The 13,652-nt window shown below is 40.4% G+C and overlaps 1 protein-coding gene across 1 annotated transcript in view; it reads right to left on the bottom strand.

Moving 5' to 3' along the window:
• The window catches only part of LOC129174399 (collagen alpha-1(XXI) chain-like), a 79,975-nt gene that overhangs the window by 22,335 nt on the left and 43,988 nt on the right, over positions 1 to 13,652 (bottom strand). Inside the window, exons 20-22 of the mRNA XM_054766382.1 lie at positions 9,968 to 10,039; positions 9,873 to 9,908; positions 3,708 to 3,752 (exon numbers count right to left, since the gene is read on the bottom strand). Of these exons, the coding sequence (XP_054622357.1) occupies positions 3,708 to 3,752; positions 9,873 to 9,908; positions 9,968 to 10,039 (153 nt within the window). The remainder of the gene's footprint in view (positions 1 to 3,707; positions 3,753 to 9,872; positions 9,909 to 9,967; positions 10,040 to 13,652) is intronic.

The raw sequence follows: 13,652 nt of genomic DNA, 5'->3' as shown, positions 1-13,652 counted from the left end.
TTTGTGTCAAAGTGAAAGTTATGCTTGAAATGTGTCTTTTCACAAAAAGCTGTTTTCCTCTGCTTTTTAGTCGGGAACTGATATTTTCCTGAAACTGACCTGTGTTCTACTGCTGATTACTAAAGAACGGAAGAAGGTAGAAACAAACTTTTTTTGTTTCCATGTTTATATAGTCATAGACCACAATATTCTGTGTCAGTCAAAATCATCTAAAATGGCTTTACTGAAGGGGTTGAATTTTGAAAAATGGCTGGGATTGATTGCGTTAAGGCTAGGTCACAACCGAACGTTGTGAAGTTTTTGTATGTGCGATTTGTGGCATTCCCCAAAATCGCTGTGGTTTTTGGGGTTTTTTTTGTTCCTGGGGGAACATACTTGTGGTGACCATGAATAAAAGATCTGAACGTGCGTTGGCCGCACTAATTATATGACGCACCTAATATAGTTTATACTTTAAAATGCATTTAAGTGTGTGAGGCATATTGCATTTATGATGCATTTAGCTTGCTAGCTTCGCTGCAGTGGAAACAATGGCAACTGAAGAGATGCGGAGCTGAATCTAACCTGATAATTACAACAATTTTATTGCAAATGTGAACGAAAACATCAATGACATGTTAGCAGGAGGGTCTAGACAAAGGGGGTCGTGTCAAAAGGAGACATTTTTATGGCCGTATGTGTCAGTTATTCGCATTTTTTCGGCTTCCATTGATGGACTTGGAAAAAACGGATCTACTGTATTTGTACTGGAATTATTTTGTCGTCATGTGGCATATTTTGAAAGGAAAATAGGTCTGAGCTGGCTTTTTTTGCTTTCTTCTTGTATGTTTTTCCATGCGTTAAACCTATCAGTGCACACCCTATCGTCTTTTAAAACATGTAAAGTCAATTTAGATGAGACGATAGATTCCGAATATTTCTTATCATACTCCAACAAAAGACAGGCACTTTGCTTCTTAGTGGAATACTTCTACGGAGTCCTACTTATTCTACCCCGTAGGAATTAGGAAGTCTTTTGGCAGACAAATTGTCATGCACATTTCAGCAGTGACACATTTGTGATTCACTGCCAACGTGTTCCGCTTTGGGAGCTTGCAGCATGTGGAGGCTGCGCCGCTCTCAAACAGAGTCAACATTTAACCTGCACACCGACAAATATAATTGCTTTAGATTTCTCAAGTGTCACAAGCCAGATTACGCAACAATGTCTCCACGTGACACACGGTATCGCCACCGAGGCTCACGCGCAAAGAAAAAGACACTGCCGACCCGCTCGCACGCCTCTGATTGGATTCATTTTCTAATCCCTCTCGGGCGATGGGAAGATCAATATCGCAGTAATCGATACTTGGACTTCTTCTCAGATGGAGAAGATGCAGTGTCATTAGGAAAATAATGAAATACAAATCCTGGCTCGCAAGTTAGGAATTGCAGATCACACAGAAATCTGTATCATCCCATGTCACAAAGAATTATTGATAGTGGCGGCTTGTGTAAACATGTTTATGCTTCTTTCCTTCATGACAGAGCCAGTTATGTCATGATCTGCATCCCAATAACCCTTCGATTGGTCAGTTTCCTGTTTCCTGGCTGGTGTTCCCTGCAGGCAACTTAGTCTGGGGACTGTGGGCGGAGCAACGAGGCAGGTGGATGCAATCAGCAGTTAGCGTCATATATAAGCCTTGCGTCCACACCATGGTTTCCCCGTGTAGACCTGAGCTCTCCATCCTGTGCTGCTACGTCCCTTGCTTGCTCTTTTTTCTGATACTACCGTTGCTCCGTTCCAGTCATCACTGCAATTAGTGGTTCTTTTGAGCGCAGCAGCTGCAGCGGGAGGAGGCCGGATTGTTCCTCAGGGTTCCTCTGCACTCTTCCGTGTAGTATTCTCGATCCTTCTGCATTTGTCAGAGCGACTGCGTATGTACAGTCACTGCGGAGCTATTCTCAGCTGCTTCCAGTACAGCAGGGGTGTCCAAAGTGTGGCCCAGGGCCCACGTTTAGTTTTTTATTGGCTCTCAGCTTAGTCAAAACCAGAGGTGTCCAAACATTTTCAAGCGAGGGCCGCATACGGAAAACTTAAAGATGCATGGGGCCATGATGTGACGAGATTTCCTATTCAGAAAAGCACTCTCATGGACACCAGGAGCGGGATGATAATAAATAAATTAATGAATTAATCACACAATAAATAAAATGACCTCGATAATTTTGCCAGCCTCTAAAAAAAATGTATAGACACTTTAAATAATTGTAAACTAGCTGTTTATCATAATTTGTTACATTTTCCATGTGTAAAACAAACATCATTTTATTGTTTTGTCACCGACTGTTCTCAAACTGACGTCCGTTGTGGTCCAGACACTGCTGACAACGCAAAGCAATGGAATCGCACGCATCACGAAACAATTCCCTTGGTTTTGGCGTGCATTCACCTTCAATGGCTGCTCTCAATCCTGCGACTGTTGCAGCTCTCATAGCGTAGACTTTGGTGTTTAGGTGTCCCCATAAAAAAGGTCTGTGAGGTCTGGGGAACGCGGGGGGTATTCAATGAAACCCCTCCGTCCAATCCACCTGTTTGGCAAGATCTCATCATGCATTTTTTGTGTCTGCTTTCCCTCATCTTCCGCCTCCAAACAGGCAGGAAGAGGATTCACTCTGTGCATTGGTTTCAGCACCTTTTGCGCGTTTGTTCCATAGAACAACAACATGAACGGACTGAGTTCTTTTGTCAGTCATACAGTCTCTTTGTCTCAGTGGGTGGAGACGGGGCCGGTAGCAAACACACAGAAGAGTGCAGAAGAGTGTAATGTAGTAGAATTAAATTAGTAGATTGTAGTATATTGTCTTTTTTTTCATTGTACTCTTCTTAAAAGTAATGTTAAAATCTCTTTTTGTGTCATTTTTGAAGACCCTGTCTCATCTCGCGAACTTGTGACACCCCTAATGCTAAGCTATCTGACCAAAACATTGTTATTTTAGCTTTGTGTTACAAGCGAGAAAGCAAATTAGTGAAAAATCTCATTACAACTCAATTAATTTTATTTTTAGAAAATGCCGAGGGCTGATAAGAAATGAGTCGTGGGCTGAAAATGGCGCCTGGGCCACACTTTGGACACCTCCGGTCTAAAGCAATGGTTTTCAATTATTTTCTGTCATGGCCCCCCAGGGGACAGACATTCACACCCAGTCTCATTTGAAATTCTATTGAGAACCTGTAATATTCATGTATTCATCTGTACAAACCACTGTATGAGATTCTAGTACCAGCATGAATAAAGACCTGCCAATCTCGAAGACATTTCACGCCTCTCACGTCCAGACATCTGCAATGGATCCCAAACTAAAACCCCACAGACGAAGAGCCTGTTGATATAAATGATTCTGTGATGTAAGAAGACCCTACGTATTTTAACCCGTTACACAATAAATGTTTGACTTGGGTTTGTGGGCCTGCTTGGACCAGCTCCGTGCAGACATACGAGGACCGCATTAAAAGGATATATGTCCCAAATTAGGTCTTAAAACCAAGACATTGTTCTTCTGGAGGGTTTGCCTCATCCTGGTGCCCTTGTGCAGACACGTGCTCTCCATCAACTCATTAAGATTCACACAAACAAACACACAATGAAATTACAGTCCCTAAACTGCAGTGATGGAAACAAAAGCTTCGCTGCCACCTGGTGGAAGCAGAAGGAGCAAACACTTACAGGTACACCATCGGTCCCTGGCATCCCATCTCTGCCTCGCTCCCCCTGCAAAGAGACACATCACGATTAGGTAAAAGTTTGCGTCTGTTTGTTTACATCCCCGGTGTATCGCTTCCCTTGCTGGGTGTGTGTGCGGGAGAGACCGAATGTATGCAACAACTGATGAAAGTGTAGACAGCCAGGGAAAGGAGAAAAGGTCACGCTTTCCTCCAGCAGCCAATAAGAGAAACCCGCAGAGAGAAGGGAGAGGAACTGGCTAGCAGTGACCTTTAACAAACCTGACTCTTTCTATCTTGTAGGTGGCTTACAAACGACACATCCGCAAGCTCTGATACTCGCGACTCTCCTTCCACCGCTCCCACGAGCCATCACACTATTTGCGCATCGAGAGCGCAGCAAGTGAATCAGAGCATTTATCACATTCTTTGATTGCTCCACTGGAACCGAGACGGTGTTCACACGGTTGACTAAAAGGTCGCACGGAATCCTGTTGCATCGCAGTATTTGTTCGTGTGTTAATGATCCTCAGCCTCAGCGCCTCTGTGTCAGCGATGAAGCATATGTACTCAGTTGGAGCTAATGGTTAGAAATTCTGCTTCATAACCACAAATTAACTGCAATACATGTCGGAGCGCACATTTCATGGATATGTTTGAATATTTATCAGTCAGATAGCGACATTTAACCCATGAGAACCCAGACCCATAAGAAAAAGGATGAGGGATGTACCACAGGATGCTACAAACTCACGGCTTTCTTACCAATATCCAATATTATCCAGCACTGCATTCCGGTACCGATACAAACAGCCGCTCGTCCGTCAAACTCATGTCATGGAATGAACACATTATGCTTCTTCTATTGGATCCATATGACAAATAAACACTGTCTACAAAATAAAACAAGTACGGCTAATCCCTCCCCACTTTGCGCTTCAAATTTCGCGGCTTCACTCGATCACGTTTCTCCAAAAATATATGAACTCTTCCAATACCAAAGACGTATTTATACGTTTTATAATCCCGAATGCCCGATCCGAACAATGTAGTTAGGCTTCTTTTATGGGGTTTTTTTGTGCGAGAGGCAAAAATAGATGACGCAACTCAGCACTAATGCATTAATATTTCAGAGCACTTTTCAGAGCCATGAAAACGGCCACAAGGTGGCAGAAGTGCATTTGATAAGAGCTCGGCAGGGATCATTTCAGCGGAAGAATCACACATGACCAGAAGGAGGAAGTGAGAGAGCAAGGAGGAGCGTAGCGTACGGAAGGTTACGCATTGTCGGGAAATTTTGACATATGCACGCACGTAGTTCAGTTCCAAATGTGAAAATTGTAAATAGTTCATGGTGTTTTATTTGTAAATAAATTGTTATTTTGATGTAAAGCAACCCCTTTTTTGTGTTGTTTGTGTCGGTTTTCTGGTTAAGATGGTTTTCTCCCTTTTCTAGCCGGGAACTGATATTTTCCTGAAACGTACCTATGTTCTACTGCTGATCAGTAAAGAACGAAAACAGGTAGAAACAACCTTTTTTTTCTGATGAAAGACGAGAGTCGAATCTTTCTTGGTAGGTTGCATGTTTATATAGCCTGTGTGTCTTGAAAGATCAGTAAAAATAGGCTAAAAATAGGCTAAAATGGCCGGTTGTCTTTTGAAAAATGTCTGGGATTGACTGAGTTAATAAATGCATTTTTATGGTTGAATATGGGCTATTAGTAGTCTAAAAATATGTATATTTAAGCAAATTTTACGTATTTCTTCCTTAAAATTAAGCATTTTCAATAAAAATGGCAAAATTAACTAAAATAGAAAATAAGGCATTCAGAAAACTCATTCAAAGACGACATGTAGTATTCTACACCGGTCACTAAGTGTCAGTAATGTTACTGAAATGTTCGGTGAGACTCACAAGGACCAGCCTCGATTTACGAAACAACAGGCTTTTATTGCAGGCACAACAATCCCTAATAAAAACACGGTTGGCCATGGTTGCAGCCGTAACCCATGCCAATCTGAAACTCCACTCTGAACCCCTGATGTCACTTCCTGTCTGCCCGCCACTCCCCTAACACCAGAACACATTTACAGCAACACACACAAACTTATGTATGTTTTACATGGTCATCTTCAGCATGGAACTTTGGACTTGAGTTTTGGTTTTCTGTTTCCTGTTTGCCTTCACTGGAAAGTATGTGTCGCGGTACCCGTTTCTCATTAGTAGTCAACGTTACTATTGAGGTGGAGCCAAATTACACTCAAAGAGCAACACTGACATCTCAAGGTCATTGCAAATTGCATATTTCTAATCCGAAGGCGAATCTTTCAAATAATTCCACACCACGGACATACTGAGCTTCTTACAGATACCAACACAGATACAGACACAGATTAAACAGATTCCGATATGATACGACATCTCCTTTTTATGCCAATGTCATCCAAATAATATTGACTCCAAAATGTTTCCAAAAGGTCTCATTATTCACTGTTGATTATGCTGAATTCAGCAATATTAACAAACATATTTGATTATCACCAGTAAGTTATTGCTCTATTTATATTCAGAAATGACTTACTTATTACTATTTAATGTTTATTTATTATTATCTATATTATATTTATGTATTTACTTGTTTAGGTTATTCATTATTATTTATATTCCATTTTCCGCCGCTTATTAGGGTCCGGACAGCAGTCTCTGTAGGGAAGTCCAGTTCCACCAGGGGGACCCCAAGCGTTCCAAGGTCAGCTGTGAGACATAATCCATCCAGCGTGTCCTAGGTCTGCCCCAGGGCCTTCTCCCAGCTGGGCATGCCCGGAACACCTCACCAGGGAGGCGTCCGGGAGGCATCCGGACTAGATGCCCGAGCCACCTCAACTGGCAGTGGCTCTACTCTGAGCTCCTCCTGAATGACTGAGCTCCTCACCTTATCTCTTAGGGTGAGTCCAGCCACACTACGAAAGAAACTCGTTTCCGCCGCTTGTATCTGCGATCTCGTTCTTTTGGCCACGACCCAAAGCTCATGACCGTAGGTGAGGGTGGGAACATAGATCAACCGGTAAATGGAAAGCTTTGCCTTCTGGCTCAGCTCTCCACGACCACGACGGTCCGGTAGAGCAGACGCTACGCCGATCCGGCTGTTAACCTCACGCTCCAACCTTCCCTCACTCGTGAATAACACCTCAAGACCTAGCTCCCAACCCCGAGGTTGCAATCCGCCCTTTTCCAACTGAGAACCACGGCCTCGGACTTGGAGGTGCTGAGTCTCATCCCAGAAGCTTCACACTCAGCTGCAAATGCTGAAGGTCACAGCCTGATGAGGCCATCATGATCAAATTGCCTGCAAATAGCAGAGCAGACATCCAAAGGCCCCAAAACTGGACCCTCTTGACGCCTTGGCTGCGGCTAGAAATTCTGTCCATGAAAGTCATGAACAGAATCGGTGACAAAGGGCAGGCTTGGCAGAGGCCAACGTTCACCGGAAAAGGACTCTACTTAATGCGAACTGGGTCCTGCTCCGGTTGTACAAGGACCGAATGGCACGTAGTAGCGTGCCACCAATCCTGTACTCCCAGAGCACTCCCCACAGGACCCCACCAGGGACACGGTCAAATGCCTTTTCCAAGTCTACAAAGCACATGTAGACCGGTTGGGCAAACTCCCATGTACCCTCCAGCACCCTTGCAAGGATGTAGAGCTGGTCCAGTGTTCCGCGACCGGGACGAAGACCACATTGCACCTCCTGTAACTGAGATTCGACGGTCCCCCCCTTCTCTCCAGTATCCTGTAACATTTTTATTTCTTCCTATTGCTTAAACATTGCATAAGCTATCTGGTGTCATTATTTTAACAACTATTTTCTTATGAATATTTTTTTCCAACACCTTCCTTCGTTTTCACACAGAAAGTGAAGAAAATGTAAATGGAAAAATGTAAGTAAGATCTGCTTCTTCCTACTCCTTTTCAGACATTGCCAATGTAACCACGGGATGTTCCTAAGGGTGTGCCCTGCCTCTGGCCCAAGGTCAGCTGGTATAGGCTCCAGCATACCGCGACCCTAATGAGGATAAGCGGCATAGAAAATGGATGGATGGATGGATGGATGTATGGACTTGTGACACTTTTATAAATGAGAGTATGGCTCCATAAATGTATACAGTGGTCAAAGGTAAAGCAAAAAGACCTGCTGCCCCCTGGTGGCTTGTCGCGCGACATGTTAGCCATCTCTCCTCCCTCAATGTACTGTGGATGGGAAACCAGCCAATTTTAAAAAATCAACCAACTTGTCACATTAGAAGAGGCTTCCTGTCTTTGCCATGCCTTGTCACACAATTTCACGTCCGTTTTTCTCAAATGCACAAAGTCCTGGTAAAGAGCATATATAGTCACAGCTGGCAGCAGTTAGGGGTGAAATATCTGTTGTTGCGGAGACATTTATACGCTTCTGTTTGGGAGCGGCACCTCGTAAAGCCGAGAAGACTTCCAACTCCAGTGTTCCATAACTGTCGTTGTCTGTTTCGAGCCATTAAAAACGGTGCAGGCTCTGCTTTCCAAATGATGCGTGACAGCATATCCAGGATATTTTGGCTTCCCTTTTTGCTCTTCTGTAGGAGGGAGTGGTGCAATACACTGCATACTGTAACTTTTATATAAGATGCTATGCCATGTACTTGGTTCTATTTTTGGACACGTCTGTGTACATGTGCAGAAACGGTGCAGGATTTTTACACTGTATGTGACGCTGAAAGGTTAAAATATGTTAACCTTTTAATCAGGGGTGTCCCAAATACGGCCCCGGGGCCATTTGTGGCTCGCGGTTGTTTTTGTATTCTAAAAATGTAACTAAGAAAACTAAAAAAAACATTAAAACAACAGGAAAAATTGAAAAATCTGCAGTAATTTTACAAGAATAAAGTCAAAATATCAAGGGAAAAAAGTTGCAACCTAATTAGAAAAAGTTTTTTTGAATTTTACAAGAATAACGGCGTGATATTGTGAGGGAAAATAATATAATTTGAGTAGCATAAATGAATGACATAATAAAGAAAAAAAGGCTTTATTTAAGTTGTAATATTATGAGAAGCAAACATAACAATGAATAAAATTGACATTTTTGGAAAATTAGGTTGTCGAAAAAGTTGTAACGTTAAGACAATCGAGTCAAAATATTGTGGGAATAAAGTCATAATTAAAAGTAGAATTTTTTTTAAAAAACAGCTGTTATTTTCGTATAAACTTTAATATTCTGGAAAAAAAATCATTTTAGTAGCATAGAGTTGAAATGTTAAAAAATATCGTTTTTTTTTAAGTCGCAATATTATGAGAAACAAACACAATGAAGTTGTAATTTTTTGGAATATTCAGTTGCAGAAAAAGTTATAATTTTAAGAGAATAAAGTGAAAATAAAGTCATAATTACGACAAGAAAATTAAAAAAAAATTATTTAAAGAAAAAGTCGGATTCTCGCAAGAAAAAAGTCAAAATTTGACAAGTATACACTTGCGCTATTACGGAGAAAAATATAAAATTTTAGTAGCATAGAGTGTAAATACTTTTTCTTTTGCCAATTTATGTAATATTATGAGAAATATTATTATTCTCAGAATATTATGAGAAACAAACAACACAAAGTTGTAATTTTTGGATAATTTGATTGCAGAAAAAGTTATAATGTAAAGAGAATTAGGTCAAAATATGATGGGAATAAAGTCATAATATTATGAGAAGAAAATGTACTAAGATTGTTTAAGACAATAGTTGGAAAAAAAGAGCAAAAATTGATTTTAAAAAAAAGAGCAAAGAGCAAAGGTGATACTAATAATAGGCTTTTTGAAATAGCATATATATAACTTTTTAGCATATCTGCATGTGTTGCTTTTTTTGTTACTTTTTGCAAAGCGGCACATGCACCCTTTCATTTTTCACTATGTGGCCCTCGCTGCTATAAAGCGTATAAACAATAGGCACACTCCTTAGCCGGTGGCTTGTCATTAAAGATTCTCTTTGCTGCATTCCCCATTGTGATACCTTCAGTGGCACTGAATTTAATTAGGCGAACGTTTGAACACAGGACCTGTGGCTGAGTCCATGCGTGCGACATAAAGTATGAATTAAGAGTAAAGGCAAGCAGGTGAGGATATAATCCATGAAAAGCATCATACCTTATTTCCTTTTGGTCCTGGCTCTCCCAACTCTCCCTGCAAAATGCATTGATGTTAATAAAATGCAGAGAAAACACACTATAGTGTGGCCTTACCTTATGGCCTTTGTACCCCGGATACCCAGGGGCACCCGGCAGCCCTGGAAAACCTGGCTCCCCTGTTGAGCCCTGGAATGGCGAAAGAGATTCAGGCATTTAAAAAAGAAAAAGAAAACAGGTCATAAGAGGACTTTGTCTGTTGATAATGGTTGAGTAAAAGGTTAGGATGGGCATAATAATAATCCATTGAGGCAACGTGGGGTGTACTACTTGGCTTCGACCAGCAGAAGCACTGTTGAGTCATTCTCAATTTTTTTGTGGTCGAATGTAAACTTAAATCCGCCTGGACCTCCGCGATAGCAACTCCCCACTGACAACATTATTCTGCGTAACACAACACTAGTATCGGAACAGGAGTTCCAAACATCCTTAAAGATTTTAGATTGTTATTAATCGTGAAACTTGATTATTATTTTTCACAATTTTTAAGGATATTTTGTCATAAGCCTTCTCCAGTAATGACGCAGGTCTGAGTCATCGCTGCGCTCTCGGGGTCATTTTGGTTGGGTGGCCACTCCTGGGAAGGTTCACCACTATTCCATGTTTGCACCATTTATGGATAATGGCTCTCACTGTGGTTTGCTGGAGTCCCAAAGCTTTAGAAATGGCTTTATAACCATTTCCAGACTGATTGATCTCAATTAATCTCAGTAAAATTATGTTTGAACAGGGGGCAATCACTTTTTTACACAGGGCCATGTGGGTCTGGATTTTTTTCTCTCCCTTAATAATAAAACGTTTCATTTAAAAACAGCATTTTGTGTTAAGTTGTGTTGTTATTGACTAATATTTACATTTGTTATCACACCACTGACACTTTTATACTCACTCATTATTTGTGTGAATATTAACATATCAATAGCGCTCCATCACTACCCTTCCCTTCTCTTTTCAATTACCATTGTTCACTCGCGACACAATGCAGGTTTAAGCCTTAAATATGCCCCACACACTTATTAAATGCATATAAAGTATAAAACGTATCAGTAAGATGATCCGTGACTGTCGACGATTGTGGTCAAACTAACTTTTGCATCTCAGAACCCTAGTCTGGTACATTCAAGGGCCGCCAAATAAAGTGCAAAATCTCAACGCTTGACGAAAAAACATTATCAATGAAGCATAAAGACATAAACATGTCAAAGTTGAGGGCTTTCTAACAATGGTACATGTATGCGGTACATTTTACCTGCATTATCCTGCATTTATAAATTATTACAGAGTGAATGAAGTCTTCTGTGTTTTGTTGTTTTTTTACCAAAAATCTACAATATATTTAATGCTGAGGATGCATGCATATATAATTATAAAAAATTATAATAATATCAATATCAAATAATAATAACAATAATAATTAATAAATAGTCATTCATCAATTAATGAATACAGTAATTATCACTGTACTGATAATTATTATTTGTTCATTTTAAAAAAATATACTTTTTTTGATGGTTAAATCTTTCATTTCCAAGTATTTGTTCAGCAAGAAAATAAAATGTTAAAATAATCCAGGATGCCCACAAAGCACATATTTGCATTGTTTACATGACATTGTTTACATTGCAGCAGCGTTTGAAAGATCAGATGATAAAAATGCACTCATTCCAGCATATTAGAATCAGTCGGATAACTAGTATTTGTAAAAAAATAATAATAATAATCAAAATAAATGCAGCACAGAATGCCCAGTTATTTGCTCTAAACTGGGAGCAAAAGAGAGCATCGCTAAAATCACTACTGATTGTGGCAAAAATGCTGCAAAATCTGGGTGATGACGAGTCAATGAAAATATATAAACGGATAAGCAAACTGCAAATTAGCATTTTGCTACAAACGAAATGTGAGTCGTCGTACGGACGCTGTTAGTTGAAAAACTGTCACAGCCACACAATCACTGAGATTTGCCATCCGTATTAAATTTTAAAATAACAGCTTAGCGCGCAGGCTGAGAGTAGTGTCGGTGAAATGGCAACGTCAAATTACACTTTAAGAGCCTGCGATGTGGGTGGACGCCGTTTTTTCTTTAAATGTCATCCTACACTTTCATGGGCTTGGCTTTTTCTATCATGCAAGGTGGCCGGTTTTGCCGATACGAATAACTGGCAGGAGTAATAACTGCATTATCATTTGACACGTGCAGATAGTGTATGTGCACGTGCATCAAGTGCCTCAACTATATTGGGGCCAGGGACGTGTATTGTGCTGCAGCATGAAACAGAACACTAACACACAAGTCAGATTGTTTTAACTTGCAGAGAAGACAATCATTATTGGTATCTTCTGCTTAATCGCATGCTTATTTTGTGACTGCTACATTCACAATGTGTACAGTAGAATACCGTAAATTCCGGTGTACAGTATAAGCCGCCACTCTTTTCTTAAACTTTGAACCCTGCGGCTTATACAGATAATTATAATGCAGATTATTTATGGCTAAATTCTAACCTCGTGACATCTCCTTTACTTCACAACTACTGCTAATTGTTTAAATACTGTGCCGCTCGCAAGTCAGTGAGGAAAGGTAGCTCTTTCTTTGGCAGAAACCAACCACGAGCTATCAGTGCACTCGCGACGAGCTTGTCAACCCACTGTAAATTGCAGGAGGTCATTATATGTAACAGTATAACAATAAAACATCATCTTAGAAAGAATGCTAAACTCATCACGCAGCAACTTAACACTCAAAAGGCATACCTGAGAAATATATGGACATGTACGTGGACATGTAACGCAGTAATTGGTGTCTGCCGGGGCGCTGCAATGACGTCAGCCTCCCTCTGGGCTCCTCTGGCTCCCCTCTGGTGGACAGAGGCAGCATCGCAGCGCCATCTATCCATCCATCCATTTTCTGTACCGCTTGTGCTCCAATGAAATGCTTTGCTCAGACGAAATGCATTATGGGAAAACTTCAAAGTGTTTTTTTTTTCCGTTTTAAAGTCATATTGGTACATTTTTGCATATTTATTAGGTATGCTGTTTGAGTGTTAAGTTGCTGTGTGATGAGTTTAGTGTTCGGGTGGGCGGGGGGGCGCTTCATATTGTTTACTCATTGATATTGTTATATTTATTGTCTCCACACATTCACAGCCCTGCAAATTGGTGCATTTTCGTTTTTCACTCCAATCCAGTCCCAGCTTTACAAAACTCTCAGAAATGTAAACAATTGAAGACAAATATAAAAAATTACAATAATATCAATATCAAATAATAATAACAATAATAATGAATAAATAGTCATTCATCAATTAATTAATAATTTGTCTGGTTTATTCTCTAAAAAATATTTCTGCAAAAAACACACCACTCACCCTCAGTCGATAATTTATAAATATGTGATAATAAAGGTCGAATTTAAAGCATACATGTGCCACTGGTAAAAAAAAAAGCTTTATGCTTCACTGACAATGTTTTTTCATCAAACATTGAGATTGTTTGGCGGTCCTTGAATGCACCACAGTTACTATGAGATGCGAAAGTGAGATTCTTTTTCACAATCCGGCCTGAAAAGCTGTAGCGAGGTGAACACTAATGAACACACTGTACGATGATGAGTCCTTATAGGAATTACAACAGGCAAACAGTGTGGATGATGGAGACGGGATGACTCAGGCAAAATCGCAAAATCATTTCATGTGCTTGAAAAATTTCAAGTCAAAAGTATCTGTATCAGCAATACTGGCTG

This window comes from Dunckerocampus dactyliophorus, chromosome 21 (assembly GCF_027744805.1).
Source record: "Dunckerocampus dactyliophorus isolate RoL2022-P2 chromosome 21, RoL_Ddac_1.1, whole genome shotgun sequence".
Classification (NCBI taxonomy): Eukaryota; Metazoa; Chordata; class Actinopteri; order Syngnathiformes; family Syngnathidae; genus Dunckerocampus; species Dunckerocampus dactyliophorus.
The sequence above is the reverse complement of the archived record's forward strand: the minus strand, read 5'-3'. Positions and strand labels throughout refer to the sequence as shown.